At 64.0% G+C, this 15,387-nt stretch overlaps 1 protein-coding gene across 1 annotated transcript; it reads right to left on the bottom strand.

Annotated features, from left to right (window-relative positions):
* Nucleotides 1-396: 396 nt before the first annotated feature.
* Nucleotides 397-15,168, bottom strand: ZBTB47 (zinc finger and BTB domain containing 47; the record flags this gene model as incomplete). Its single annotated transcript, XM_029077918.2, has 6 exons — nucleotides 15,043-15,168; nucleotides 5,893-7,347; nucleotides 2,497-2,644; nucleotides 1,779-1,894; nucleotides 974-1,118; nucleotides 397-659 (listed from the first exon to the last, which is right to left on the bottom strand). Coding segments are annotated over exons 1-6 (2,130 nt in total), but the record flags the coding sequence as incomplete, so codon positions are not given.
* Between the last annotated feature and the right edge of the window lie 219 nt (nucleotides 15,169-15,387).

Genomic DNA, 15,387 nt, shown 5'->3' with positions numbered 1-15,387 from the left:
CCCCCACCGGGACCGGGCTTTCCGTCTACCCCCTCGCTCCAACGGGGCAAACTGAAGGTGGACAGAACCGTCCCCTCCTCGGCCGTGCCCGGCCCGTGGGGATCCCGAGACGCGGCCGGCTCCCCGACACCGGGGTCAGAACCGCCATCAGGGAGCGGGGCGGGACAGCCCAGAGGGAAATGAAGACGGACGGTGGGAGGCAGGGGGAGAGGCCAAGAGTCACGCTACCCCTCGGGCGGCCATTCCGTGGGGCACGTCCGGGGGCGGACTGGTCCGCGGCAGAGCGCTGGGGGTCCGGGGGCCTTAGGTGTTGGAATTGATCCTGCCTGCGGGGAAGAGGGGCGGCGGTGGGGGGAGGTGGGGCAGGGGGGGCAGGGTCTGGGGGAGGGGGTGGAGCAGCTGCTGCGGAGGTGGGGGGGCGGGCGGTGGCAGGCCGGAAGGGGGGCCGTGGCCGTCGGCGGGGGGGTCCGAGGTCACAGGGTGGCTGACCCGGAAGCACTTCTCCTTGTGGGCCTTGAGCATGTTGGAGAAGCGGAAGCGCTGGCCGCAGACGTCGCAGGGGTAGGGCTTCTCGCCGGTGTGCGTGCGCCGATGCCTCTTCATGTTGGGCCGGCTGGTGAAGCTCTTGCCGCAGATCTCACAGATGTACGGCTTCTCCCCTGCCGGCGGCAGCGGCCCGATGGTCAGGGTGGGCCTCGGAGCGGAAGCGCGCTCAAGCCTCCCCGCGGGTCCGTCCCCCAACCCTGACCTCGACCGGGCCGGCACCCTGCCCGCCGCAGAGGCGTCAGGACACGGGAAGCGTCAGAGAGGGACCATCCGACGCCCTCCAAATTAGGGGTGGGCCATCCGGCACGCCTGACTCTCCCCTCTCCGGCCTTGCCTCTCTCCCGGTGACCCGCCGCGGATCATCCATCACCCCTGACTGTCCCCTCTCCAACCCCAACTCTCCCCCAGTGACCCAGCCCAGACGCACCTGTGTGCGTCTTCATATGCTCGTCGAAGTACTGCTTCATGTTGAAGTCCTTGCCGCACCACTGACACATGAACTGCTTATGGCCGATGTGGATGCTCATGTGTGAACGCAGCTGGTATTTGTACTGGAATCGCTCATTGCAGTTCTGCTCGGGCAGGGGGAGGGGGAAGGGAAGGTGAGCCGGGGGGCGGCCGAGCCGCACGTCCCGAGGCCGTCTTCGCTCCCCGGACCTCCCTGCCTCCCACTCTGGGGCTGTGGCCGGGTCAAGGGCCGTTGCCGTCCCCACTCGGGACGGCGGGAGGAAGAGGGCCGGGGAGGGATGGGGGAGAGGAGCAGACATCCCCAGGAATCATAATAATAATTATGGTGCTCGTTAAGCGCTTACTGTGCGCCAAGCACTGTTCTAAGTGCTGGGAAAGAATCAAGTTAATCAGATTGGACAGTCCCTGTCCCACATGGGGTTCACAGTCTTAATCTCCACTTTACAGATGAGGTAACTGAGGCACAGAGAAGTGACTTGCCCAAGATCACCCAGCAGATTTGTGGTAGAGCTGGGATTATAGAAAGGCACAGAAGAGATCCGCCGGGAACGCCAGAGTTGCCGCACACCAGCCGCCCGGCCCCAGATTCCAGGAGGGGAATCGTCCCCGTTTTCACGGGCCGGGAGTCCCAGTACAGAAAGAGCAGCTAATCTTTCTGGAAGGGCGGGTGGGAGGGATACTGGGCGGGACGGGGAGATGCGGGGAGCGGGTCATCTCGGGTACCCGGGGGGAAGGGGGTTAAGCGGAGTTGGGGGGCACCTGACCTCGCATCTGAAAGGCTTCTCCCCCGAGTGCTGCAGAGAGTGCACTTTGAGCGACATGCTGCGCTTGAAGGACTTCCCGCAGGTCTCACAGGTGAACGGCATGTCCTTGGTGTGAGCTGGAGCAAGAGGGAGACACACACGGGGCGGGTGGATGAGCGGGCACTTGCCGGGGAGGGGGCGTCATCCTGCCAGCCAGGCACCACTGGCCACACATCGTGGATGTAGTGAGGATAATGAAAAGAGTAGTAATTATAATAGAAATAGTGCTATTTGCGAATACGTGCTGAGCTCTGTACTAAGCGGTGGGGTCACCTTTAAAAAGGCTAGGAAGGTCAGGATGAGTTCTCCTTGGAAGATGAATTTCTTGGGAATATTTAAATTCTTTCTTTCCAAATTTTACCAAACCAGATACAAATCGACAACTTCCCTCACAACTAGTCTCTCATGCTATATGTCATTAGTCCCTGGTTATCTAATCGAACATAGTTATTGAGCGCTTACCGTGGGCAGGGCACAGAACTAAGCGCTTGGGAGAGGAGAGTGCTAAGCGCTTGGTACGGTGCTCTGCACACAGTAAGCACTCAATACATAAATGCAAGTGCCCCTCCATCAATCTGTGCCCTCCGACCCCGGGCCCCAAAGGCCTTGCCCGGATCACCCTTGAGCTCGAGGGCCCGGCCACCCCCTCGGTGCCCGGCTCCCCCCGCCGCCGACTCACCGACCATGTGCTTCCGCACGTGCGCCATCGTGTAGAATTTCTTCTCGCAGATCTCGCAGGAGAACTTCTTCTCGGCGTAGCCGTGGACGATCTTGTTGTGCTCGTGGAGGGACCACAGCTTCTTGAAGGCTTTGCCGCAAGTGACGCACTGCGAAGAGGTCGGGGGGAGAGACGGGACCGTGTGGATGTCAGGATGGACATCCCCCCGTTCCTCCGTCCCCATCCTTCTCTCTCGCCTTCCAAGGGAGGAGAATCCTGGGGGGGGGGGGTCCCTCAGGGTTGGGTCCCCTTGCCCTGCTCTCTGTGGAGTTGCAGAAGCCCCAGGCCTCGCCCTCCACTCGATGACTATAAGAGACTGGGCGGCAGAGAAATCTCCCCCTCAGCTTTCCCTTCGTCCAAGAACCGTAACTCCCTCCTTCAGAAGACTCTTCGCCTCCCAACCAACCACTCTGAGCCAGGCAAATGGCCGGAATCGGTCGGGCTCGGAAATCCCAGTGACACCAGGGAGCGGTGATGTTTTCTCTTGGCCTTGCTACCCGTCACTTCCCGTGTCTCCCAACCACGTGTCCAGAATCGCGTGCCCACTTCCTGTGGGCCTCGGCCAGGGGTCCAGAAATCCTTGCGAGACATCACTGGTTGGCACACGCGCCACTTCCTGTCTGCCCCAGCTGGTCCCCAGTGTGGAAAAGATACCCCCCAATCCAGGCAGGAGCCCAGTTTCCCAAGCCCTCGAGGCCGGGCTCAGTCCTGCCGGTCAGAAGCAGCGTGGCGTAGTGGATAGAGCAGGGTTCTGGGAGTCATGGGTTCTAATCCTGGCTCTGCCACTTGTCTGCTGTTTGAGTGTGGGCAAGTCCGCTTCCCTCTTCTGTGCCTCCGTTTCCTCATCTGGAAAATGGGGACTGAGACTGGGAGCGTCACACGGTACAGGGGCCGTGTCCAACCTAATTTGCTCGTATCCACCCCAGCGCCTAGAACGGTGATGGCACATAGCAATCGCTTAACAAATACAATTATCATTATTCGTTGGGAGTCTCTCCAGCCTCGGACCGCAGCCATTTCTCTTTTGCTCCCGGCCCATGTCAAAGGTCTATGAAATTATGGGACGGGAAGGCCACCCAGTCCATCCCCCGGCACCCAGACAGCTGGATCATTCTGAAATGACCCCACTGGTGGAAAGAGCACGGGCTTGGGAGTCAGAGGTCATGGGTCCTGATCCCGTCAGCTGTGTGACTTTGGGCAGGTCACACGACTTCTCGGTGCCTCACTGATCTCATCTATGAAATGAGGTTTAAGACTGTGAGCCTCACATGGGACCCCTGATTACCTTGTACCTATCCCAGCGCTTAGAGCAGTGCTCGGCACATAGTAAGCGCTTAGCAAATGCCAACATTATGATTCTGGATGGAGTGTGGGTCTTCCCCCCGGGTGCAGTTCTGCTGTCGCCCACCAGCCAGCGCTGCAGCCCCGCAGCTGGCCATGACCAGGGTTGGGGGTGACAGGGAAGAGGTTTGGGGGCGTCCACTTGACCCTCACCCCCGGTATCCCACGAGGGGGGACATGGGGACAACGTCCCGGCCCATTCTTCCACTCCATGAAACCCCGGGGTCACACCACTCTCCGGAGCCTGGGTCCCCTCCCCGCCTCGGCCCCCCATGCCGGACCCCCCGGCGTGATGCCTCGCCGGGACCCAGGCCACAGGTTGTAAAGGCTGCAGGGTCCCGTCTCTTTGAGACGAGCAGAGACAGAGGTGGGGAGAGATGCGCACGCAGATAGCAGAAGCAGCGTGAGAAGCAGCGTGGCTCAGTGGAAAGAGCGTGGGCTTTGGAGTCAGGGCTCATGAGTTCGAATCCCAGCTCTGCCACTCGTCGGCTGTGTGACTGTGGGCAAGTCACTTCACTTCTCTGTGCCTCAGTTCCCTCATCTGTAAAATGGGGATGAAGACTGTGAGCCCCACGTGGGACAACCTGATTCCCCTATGTCTACCCCAGCGCTTAGAACAGTGCTCGGCACATAGTAAGCGCTTAACAAATACCAACATTATTATTATTATTATTATTATTAGATATCGGCAGAGACGGTCAGAGACCCGCAGAGACTCTCGGACACCGGCAAAGACGGGCAGGCGGAGACCGGCAGAGGCCACAGAGACGCACAGAGATGCGCAGGCAGAAGCCAGCAGAGAGAGGAACAGGACCCGACCCGTTCCCACTATTGCTGAGAGACGGTGCAGGGAGAGGAAGGAGGGAGGGAACGGATGCAGTGAGCAAGGAGAAGCGAGAAGGGAGCGGTGGCCGTCTCGCCCTCAATACTGTGAGTGGTACCAAAAAGCAGAGAGGCGTAGTGGTTGGCGCGGGCAGCAGGGCCCGGGAAGACAGTGGGGAGTCCTCGGAGGCAAAAATCTCGCCTTCCTGTCACCGTCCGTAAAATCTCCCGCAGGACGGCACCCTGGTTGCTTGGAGGCCGCCACCAGCCCAGCCCTCCCAACCCCCGACTGGCCCAATAAGCAGAGGACCAGGGGGCCAGGTAAGGAAGGGAAAGGGCAACTACAGAGGTCAAGTTCATTGCCCCTCTACCCACATCTCAGGGCCCTGCTCCAGTCTCCCCTCCCAGGAGCCTCCAGAACCCGGCCCCGGAGGCTGTTGAGGCACAGGAAGTGTTACTGGAGGAAGGAATTCTCAAGGATAATGGTAGTGACCGGTCCAGAGGCGGCGGGACGGACGGGTTGACCTACCGGGGCACACGGGCGGCAGACGGGGCGGTGGATTCCTGCTCCGTCTCTGCCCACTCCGTGGCCCAGGCTAATTGCCTTACATTATTTAGCAACCTTCGGTTCAATTAGCAATTAGCCGGGGCAATTAGCCGTGCCCTGCTCTGAGCCAGCCTCCGGTGCTAATAAACATTAAATAAAACCCAACCACTGGGGCATCCAAGGGAGGTGCAGCCCGCCCCCCACCCCGTCCCATCACACATATAACGGGGTCAGGAAGGCAAGGTCGCAGCCAGGACCCCCCCCTCCCCGGGAGTTGGGAAAGTGGGGATCCTCCCCACGTGGTACAGGGGAGGAAACGGAGGATCAGAGAAGGCGAGTGATATGACTGAGGCGACCCGGCAGCCGGCAGGGAACAGAACCGGGATTCCTGAGTCCGGGACCGGTGGCCTGACCTCTCGCCACATCTCTGCCCCCCGCCCCTCCGAGACCACGTCTCAAACGGGGTTCCTCACCCTGGATCTCCCCTGCTCCCGCGAGGCCCGGTGAGCTTCCGGACGCGAGCGGAGCCGGCATCGGTTGAGGGTGGGTCTCCCCGTCCCTACGTCTGTGAGACGGGGAGGGTCCCCCCGACCCTTACCCGGGAGCCGGGGCCGGTGGGGGTGGGGGCGGGGGGGGGGGAGTCTGACCTGGATGTGTTTCTCGCAGTCGGTCTGGCGGTGCAGCAGCAGCTCGCTCTCCAGCAGGAAGCGCTTCCCGCACTTGTCACAGATCTGCATGCGGCTGTGCGTGACGGTCATGTGCTTCTCCAGGTACCAGCGGTTGTTGAAGACGCGCGGGCACTTCTTGCACGGGTAGCGCTGCTTCTCCTCCAGCCTCACCTTGGGGCCCGGCCCGTCCGGCGGCGGGGGCCGCCGTGGCTCCTTCTTGCGCTGGCGGCCCCTCCGGCCCTGTGCCCCCGGGGCCCCCGCCGGGGCCTGGGTCCGAGATCGGGTGGCCATGCTGGACCCGGCCCCTGCCCGGGGCGCCCCCCGCCGCGGCTCTGCTTGCTCCTCCCCAACAGCGGCCGCCTGCTCCTCCTCCTCCTCCTCTGTCGACTCTTCCTCTTCCTCCTCCTCCTCCTCCTCTTCTTCTGCGGCCTCCTCTTCCTCCTCCTCCTCCCCTGCCTCCTCCTCCTCCTCCTCCTCCTCCTCCTCTCGGTCATCTTCGTCATTCTCCTCGTCCCCCTCCCCGTCCCGGGCGGCCCCGAGGCCGTCCTCCCGGCCCAGCCCGGCGGCGTCCTGGCCGGCCGGGGCCGGGGGCTTCCCCTCGGACCCCTTGGAGACGTGGAGGGTCTGGTTGTTGAGGTTCACCTCCACGATGATCTGCTGCTCCCGGTTGAAGGCCGCCCGACCGTCCGGGCCCCCCTCCTCCGCCTCCTCCTCTGGGCCCACCGGCCCGCCGCCCTCCAGCTTGCAGGCCGCGCCAGGCCCTCCGCCCCCGCCACCATCCTCCTCCTCCTTGTAGCGCTCGTGGGGCGGGGGCCTCGGGGCGGCACCCCCGACCCGGTCCTCCACGCGCACCGAGTAGGGGCCGGGCCCCTCCCGGGCGTAGATCTTGGGCGGGGGCGGCGGGGGCGGGTCGGCCTCCTGCTTGATCTCGCAGTAGAAGGGGCCGGGGCCGCCGTCGGGGGTGGGGGGCGCCAGGGCCATGGCGGGGGTCGCGGCGGGGGGCGCCAGGCGGAGGGCGCGGCTGCTCAGCAGGTCCTGGCAGGAGGCAGCCACGTCGTTGACCTGCAGCAGGGCGGCGGCGCTGAGCACGGCCTGCACGTTGCCCGCGTGCACCTGCAGCCGGGACGTGTAGATGAAGCTGAGGACCTGCTCCAGCCCCTGTGCCGTGAGCGCTTCCAGCGACAGCTCCACCCGCTGCAGCTGCTTGTTCTGGGTGAACAGGGACAGGAAGAAGGGGCTGCAGGCGGCCAGGACCCCCTTGTGGGCGGGGAAGACGGCCTGGGGCCGGACCAGGACGAGGTCCACGTCGCACAGGTCGGGACGGAGCAGCCGCTGCTCGTTCAGCCTGTCCATCAAACAGGCGAAGTGCACGGCCACGTCCTCCACCAGACAGAACTCGGCCGCGGGGGACTCAGTCGCCTTTTCAACTATCAGCTGCCGGGTGGAAGCCCGGAGAGGGGGCGGCAGGTGGTGGGGGAAAGAGAGACGAGGAGAGAAGCAGGGACAGAGACAGGAGGATGGGGAGAGGAAGAGACACAAAGAGAAAGAGAGAGAGAGACGGTTATTGGACACGAGTTATCTACTGGCTTCTCCCCCCACCCCCTGCCAAGACAAGCATCTCTCTCCTGCCAAGAGACTGAGAAGGTCCAGGCCACAAGGGCATCCTCCTTACCGTGATCAGTAGGCCAAATAGGCACCATCCGGCCATCACCCCTGACTCTCGCCTCAGTGACTTGGCACAGACCAACCAATCCCCTGACTCTCTTCCCCTCACTCTCTCCCAGTGATCCAGCACAGACCATTCCACACCGCTGAATCTCCCCTCTCCATCCCTGACTCTCCCCCAGTAACCCAGCACGGACCATTCATCACCCGTGACTCTTCCTTCTCCATCCCTGACTCTCCCCCAGTGACCCAGCATGGACCACCATCCAACACCCCTGACTCTCTCCTTCCCTGACTCTTCCCCAGTGACCCACGCAGGCCATCGAACACCACAGACTCTCCTCCCCTTTCCCTCCCCGATTCTCCCCGAGGGACCCAGCATGGTCCACTCATCACCCCTGACTCTGCCGTCTCCAACCCTGACTCTTCCCCCGTGACCCAGCGTGGCCCATCCAACACCCCTGACTCTCCTCTCCTGACTCTTCCCCAGAGATGCAGCACAGACCATCCCACACCCCTGACTCTCCCCCCAGTAACCCAGCACGGTCCATCCAACCCCCCGATTCTCCCCTCTCTGTCCTTGACTCTCCCCCAGAGCCATTCCCGAGCCCAGCCAAGCCCCGCTGGGAACCTCCAGATAGCAGCGTGGCAGCCGGGCGCTAATGCCTTTCCTGGTCAATTATTCACGAGGGGCTGGACCTGGTCCAGCACCGGAGAGCTTCCTTTAGCGTCTGGCCCCTGGCGGGCGAGGAATAGTTGGCGGGGAGGGGCTGGTCCGGCCCCAGTGCCCGGAGACCCGGCTGCTGTTTCAGGATGACAGGGGTCTGGGTTGGGGGGGCGTTCTCACTCTGGGCCCCCAGAGCCACCACGGAGACCCTCTAGCCTGGGGCAAGGAGCCAGGGTAAGGGTCTCCACTCCCATCAGGACCCCGGGGGACAGGTGGGTCTGTCCCCTGGTTGGCTGCGGGATGGAGATTTCCATGCACAAGCTCGGATGCAGCCTCGCTACCACTCCAGCCCTGCCCTGCGGGGTGGGGGGCGTCCAAGACTTAGGCGGGGGCTGCTTGACGGCAGCAAAAGACGACAGGGAGACACCGCCCCCCACCCTCGGCAATACCGCCCGGGAGCCTAGGTCCGTCTCACAGTAGGCACCTCATCACTGCAGCCCCTTCCCCCTTTTCTCCTCAGCTGCTTTTACTCCTTCCCCAAACCGCTCTCAGAGCTCTGCCCACCCCAGCCTCCGCAGGCTGGTACCACCCTCTCTCCCCTGTTGGAAAGGTGCGGGGTGGGATAGAAGACCGAGGCCCAGAGAAGGTGAGTGAGCAGGTTGAGGTCACACGGCAGGCCGGGGGCAGATCTGGGCCTCGAGCCCAGACCTGCTGACCCCCAGCCCCGCGCTCCCTCGGCTCAAAGGATGAGGTGGGGGGGTAGCCGGGGACTGGATGGGGCCTCTGCATGCCTCACACGCCTCCGCACATCTTCCCACGCCTCCACACACCTCTAAGCCCAGTCGGGCCCAGCAACCACCAGAGAAACCTTCCACCTATGGGGTCAGACCATCTCCCTCCCCTTTGGGAGAGGTCAAAGCTCAAACTTGAAGTCATGACTTTATACACAGACATTAGTCATTCATTCAATTGTATTTATTGAGCGCTTACTGTGTGCAAAGCACTGTACTGAGTGCTTGGGATAGTACAATAGAAAATCAAACAGACACATTCCTGCCCACAGCGAGCTCACAGCCTAGAGCGGGAGACACACACGCCTGTACATCCTCAACCGGGCAGTATTAATAATGATGATAACGGGTGTATCGATTAAGCACGTACTCTGTGCCAAGCCGTGTGCTGAGCGCCAGGGCTGGGACGAGGTAAACGCACTGGTCGGCCCCCCCACGGGCTCACAATCTAAGGCGGAGGGAGAAGGTCATTTTTTCCATTTTACAGAGGAAGAAGCTGAGGCATAGAGAGAAAGCGACCGGCACGCCCGTGTGCCCAATTGTGTTGCTCAACTCCTGCATGGGATGGCCTAAGCCCAGGCTGTGAGTTCTTGGTTGCCCGTGCGAGTGTGAGTGTGGCTGTCCAGTACAGGAGTCTCTGCCTGCAGAGCACCGCCCCCAGCCCCCCCCCCGGGGCAGAACCTCGACCCCGGTTCTCGGGATACGGGGATATCTCAGTAGGAACATACCCACATTCTCCGGACGGAGTCCGCCTCCCCAGCCCACTGCTGTCCATTCAGAGGGGGTTCTTTCTCCAAGAATTCTAGACCGGAAGCTCGCTGTGGGCAGCGAATGTGTCTGCCATTTCTGTTACATTGTATTCCTCCAAGTGCCGCTCAGTACAGTGCTCCGCACCCAGTAAGGGCTCATAAATGCGACCGATCGATGGAGAACCCTGGAGTCGGAAGGGGCCATGAGGGGTCGTGTGGCTCACCCCCCGCCTCGGGCGGCGAGGGGCGGCCACGGTGGAGTCCGACCGCGGGCGGGAGGGGTGGCGGGGCTGAGCTCCGGACCAGAAGTTGGCCGACCGAGGCCGCCCCTTCGGGGAGGGGGAGTGGGAAGAACGGGAACATTTTTCCAGTTGCTTCTTAGCGGGACCTCGGATGAGGCTGTCAGACAGATTCCCGTCTCCATAAACAGTCCCAGACTCTCTCCCCAGGGGGGCCCAGGGCCTCTTCCTGGACGGGCTGGCTGCAAAGGAACATTCCTCTCTCTCACACACACACACACACACACACACACACACGCATGCCACGCACACAACCTGAGCAAACACCATGTATGCAAACGCACACAAACATACCCACACGTACTCATGACCCGCACAGTTGGGAGCCCCCAAATGAGCTCAGAACCCCACTCTGCCCCGCGGGGCCCCTCTGGGGTAGAGGTCACGACCGGCCAATGCCCACCTGACCCCCGGTCAAGGGCACCGACGGGCTCATCTCTCTCCAGCTGTCAGCCCCGCCCTCAACTTCCGTTCGTGTGCCGGCCCTGCCCTCCGCCCTCAGACCAGAAGGGGACAGGGAGCCCAGGGGGTGCCAACGCATGACATAGATGGCTGTCACACGGCCGCCACCAAAGGAGCTGGGACCCACCTGGCTCAAGAACAGAAGACCGAGGTGACACTCCCACGGGGGCGCACACGCCCGGAGAGGGCCCCCCCTCTCCCTCCACTGCAGCAGGAGGGACTCAAGTTAGACTTGGATCTTCCCCCAATCCAGACCCGGTCCCCTAAAAAGTGTGGGGTGGGACGGGGAGGCAGCAAAGCAGAGAGTTGAGGGAATTGGGTCCCCTGGTGTAAAAGGCACCTCCCCTGGAACCCGGCAGCCTTCCCTCCCCTCAAACAGCTGGTGAGTTATATACAGGCAATTACAGATCTTCCAAACATTGCCGGGACCCTCCAGAGGCAGAGACAGCACCCAGAGATGGGGACGCAGGCCGACGCTCTCACACGGATCCCAGGAGTCCCACCTGGACCCTCTCCTCATGGCCGCGGGGGCCCAGCTGGCTTGGGCCCGGGCCCGGTCCCCAGGTTGCCTGTCCCAGCCTGCACCTCTCCACGCGCCAGCCGAGCCAGCACCGTCTGCCCGGAGGCAGCCAAGGGTGGGGAGAGGAGAGGCCCCACCCTGCAGCCCCCCGCTGACGACCCCAGCCCTCCCCCTCCCGGACTCCAACCCCGGCCGGGGGAGGTGATCCAGGCGAGTCGGTCTGGGTGGCGATGGGGCAGTCCCGGGGCCTAATCCAGCCAGCTGTGCGACCTTGGGGAAGTCATTCAACCTCTCTGGGCCTCTGTTTCCTCCTCCGTCCAATGGGAGCGAGAGCCCTGTTCTCGTCTCCCTGGGGTACCGGGGCTGTGAATGGTGGCTTAGCACAGGCCAAGTACTTAGTACGATGCCTCCCATATAGGTGCTCAATAAATGTCTCTGACTGGTAAATGCCACTGGGCCACAGTCACCCAGGAGGCCAGCAGGAGGGTTGAAATTCAAACCCGGGACTCCAGGCTCCCGGATGAATCCACAGCCCACCGGACGCCCTCCTTCCCCTCTGGCCTCCTGTGGTCCCCCTCAGTCCGGGGACCCACTGCCCACCCGTCTCGTCCGGGCTTGGGGCCGGGCGGGGGCGCTGAGCTGGCTGGTGGATGTGGCAGCCTCTGCCTTGGGCCACCTGATTCCCCCAACTGGGTTGGTCGCCCCCCGAAAGGCAGGGACTTGGGCCTTGTCTCCTCCAACCTCTGTCTCCCAGAGCGTTGTGCGCACATGCATATGCGCGCGCACACACATACAAAAACACACACACACACGTGCTTGTGTGTCCCACTGGCAGCCCCTAAAGGATAAGGAACATGTCTCCTCCTCCTGGTATGCATGTCTTATTATAGTCTCCCAAGCCCTTAGTACAACGCTCTACCCACAGTAAGCACTCAATAAATATCATCGACTGGGTGTGATGTCTCCCCGTCGGACTGGAAGTCCCCCGAGGGGAGGGACCCTGCGACCATCCCAAGCCGATCCACTGAGCCCCCAAACCCACAGCTCCGGTGTCACAAACCTTAGTCCTCATGGTGCACGGAGCCAGGAACCACCCCAGCTCTGCCCTCCTTCCCGCTCACACCCTGGGACCGGATGGTCTCAATTTGGGGGATGGGGGAGTCGGTCACTGGTGGTTCCCGGGCATCCCGGGGGACACCCTTCCCCGTTTCCTTGGCTGTGTCTTTTTGGATCCTTTCCCTCTCGCTGCCAGAATCTAGGGTGCCAACTCCCAGCCTGGGCCCTACCCTCTGATCGCCAGATTGCGGGGTGCCAGTTCCCAGGCCGGGCCGTACCCTCCCATCGCCAGAACGCGGGGTGCCGGCTCCCAGGCCCAACCCTGTCCTCCCGCTGCCAGAAACCAGGGTGCCAGCTCCCAGGCCGTGCCCTGTCCTCCCACTGCCAGAACCCAGGGTGCCGGCTCCCAAGCCCAGCCCTGTCCTCCCGCTGCCAGAATCCGGGGTGCCGGCCCGCCGGCTTGGGCCCGCCCCATCGGCCGGCCGCTCGGCGCTCCCGCCCCGGCCACCCCCGAGCCCTGGCCGGCCGGGTCCCTCAGGTACCAGAAGGGGGAGGAGGGGCAGCAGGCTGGGACCCAAGACTCCCTCAGCCACCGCCAGCTCAGGCAGTGTGCCAGTGTGCCAGCCTCAGCCCAGGGAGCGCAGCTGCAGCCAAGACAAGCAACCGTCTGGTGAGTGGGGCCAGGGCGGGGGGCCGAGCAGGGAAAAGGGGCCGGGCCTGAGCTTGGCGGGCTGGGGAGCTGGGGAAGCAACAGGGCTGAGGATCCCCTCATCAGGCAGCAGGAGAGAAAGGACCCAGAGCCCCCCCCAGGCCCAAACAGCTTACGTGGCCCTCCGCCCCCCCAACCATCCTTCCTGCTTTCCGTTGTAGCGCGTGGCCACACCTCCAGGAAGTCTTCCTGGATTCACCCTGCAGCCCTCGGGCCAGACCTATCCCTCTGCCCCCCTGCCCCCCCTCAATTTCCCTCCCGCAACTGCTGACGGTCCATCTCTGGGGACCGTCTGTCCAACAATTCTCCCCAGCTGACTGGAAGTTTCCTCAAGCTTCCCCCTGCCACACACGCACCTCCCAGTTGCAAGCGCCTTCCCCCCTTCTCCCGCCCAGGGCAGGCCTGGGTCCTTGGGGATGCAGCAGCGATCAAAGAAAGACTTCCACCCCTCCTCCCTGCCCCCACTCGCCACTTCTTTGCCTGACACAAGAGTCCTGAGGAGGAGGGGGTGGGTGGGGCAGCCAGGGGTTCAGAGAGGTTGTCTCACTTGCTCGAAGCCACGTAGCAGACGAGGGGTGGGCAACCCTGGGCTTGAGCCCGGCCGCTTCCCCCAGTTCCACTCCCCAGCCTGATCCTCTCAGGCCAGAGACCCCAGAAACGTGGGATGGAGAAACACTCCCAATTTAACAATCCCATTTTCTGGCTCGATTTAGGGAACGTGGCCTGAAATGTTGCAGGGAGAGACGGGGCACGACCTCCCTCAACTACACCCGGAAGTTCTTCCCGATGTCCGATCTCGATTCCTCAACAGGAGTCCCCCTCCCGTTTCAGGGCCTCCCACGGTCTCCTGCTAGTCCATCCACACCCTAGCTCAAGCCCAGGCCCACCAAAGGATGTGGATTGGGTCTCCCGCTGACCACCACAGAAAGGTCAGAAGGTTGGGGAAGATGGGGAGAAAGAGGGGGAACGGAGGAGCCCGCACATCCCTCGCCCTGGATCCTCTGGGCTTGATAAGTCACCCCCTGCGGACGGCGGCCCAAGGGCCAGAAGGAGAAACTTGTTCTGACTTAAGGGGTGGTCAGGGAGGGAGGAGGGGGGAGAGGAAGGAAGTGGAAAGTTGAGGCCCAGAAAGGGTGACGGCCTGCCCGGGGATACCCGGCGCTCGGTCTACAGTATCCCTCCCGCCCCGATGCTAGTGACCCTGCGGTGGCTGGTTCACCGGGGCGGGGGTGGGGGGCGGCCCTCGGTGTCAGCGTCCCGACCCCCTCCTCCCGCCCCCCACCCCCACCCCCGGCACCAGACCCCAAGCCTTGAGCAGAAAGGGCCGCCCTGTCGGGAGGACCAGTCCCGGTGAAGGCTTTGTCTCCCATCTACTGTGTGACCTTGGGAAGATGGCCCAACCTCTCTGAGCCTCGCTCCCCATCCCCGTCCCAAGGGGGATCCCTCCCGGCCCCCTCCCCCCGAGGCCTGGCACGGGCCCATGGACGAGGGCGGCGGGAGGATGGGGGGTGGGGGTGGAGGGGGCCCCGATTGGGGACCCTACCCTATCCCCCGGCGGCGGGGAGAGGTCACAGGCCGCACGGAAGTCGGAGGCAGGGGGATTGCCGGTCAGCCAGGTTGGGATGAAGACAATGAAATCAGCAAGAGCTCCGGTGGGAGGGACGCCCCCCATCCCCTATCCCGGCGGGCCGGACCGACCTCCGGCCTCCAGAGCACAGATGGGCTTCCCGCCGCCGCCCCCCTCCCCGAGCCCCCTCCCCGCCTTCGGCCCCTTTGTGCACGGCCCCGACCTTCCCGCCGAGCCCCTCCGCGGCCCCTTCCCCCCACAGCCGGGCGAAGGGGGACCCCGGCGACTCACACCTTCGCTTCCGCGCCCCGGGCTCGGCCCCCCGCCCCCCCCCCCCCCGGGCCGGGCCGACGGGCAGAAAGGAAGGCAGGCCAGATCCTCGGCCCGACTTGTAATTAAAATGCCTGGGTCCTGACCTAATCCCGGCCTCCGGAGCGGGGGGAGGATTCAAACCTCGGCCACCAACAAGCGGTCCATTATGGCGCTCCGGCCCGGAGACCCCCCCACCCCCGCCCCCCATTTCCCGGCCGCCGGGGGGACGGGGGAGGGCCGCCGTGTGGGGGTCCCTCCTCCCTCCGACGCGGCCCCCGGGCCGGGCCGGGCCGGGCCGGGCCGGGCCGGGCCGGGCCGGGAGGCGTCCCTACCATTTTGGGGTCCGGGGTGGGCGATCAGCGCGCTGCGGTCGGTCCTGTGCGGGCGGCGCGGGGCTCCCGCCGTCCATGAAGGGGCCGGCCGGGCCGGCGGCGACCCGGGGCCTGGGCTGGGGCTCCCCTCCGGGGCTGGCCGCCCCCCGCCGCCCGCTGCGCCCGGGGCATCGCGCCCGCCCCGAGCCGGTCCTGCTACATCCCCGCCTCCGGCCTGGGCCTGGGCCCGGCCCCAGCCATGGCCGCCCGGGGATGCTGGGGGGGGGGAGGGGGGGGGCGGGGGGAGGGACGGACCGACCCACCGACCGACCGACGGACGGAGGGAGGGATGCGGACCCGCCCCTC

This window comes from Ornithorhynchus anatinus, chromosome 13 (genome assembly GCF_004115215.2).
Source record: "Ornithorhynchus anatinus isolate Pmale09 chromosome 13, mOrnAna1.pri.v4, whole genome shotgun sequence".
Lineage (NCBI taxonomy): Eukaryota > Metazoa > Chordata > Mammalia > Monotremata > Ornithorhynchidae > Ornithorhynchus > Ornithorhynchus anatinus.
The sequence above is the reverse complement of the archived record's forward strand: the minus strand, read 5'-3'. Positions and strand labels throughout refer to the sequence as shown.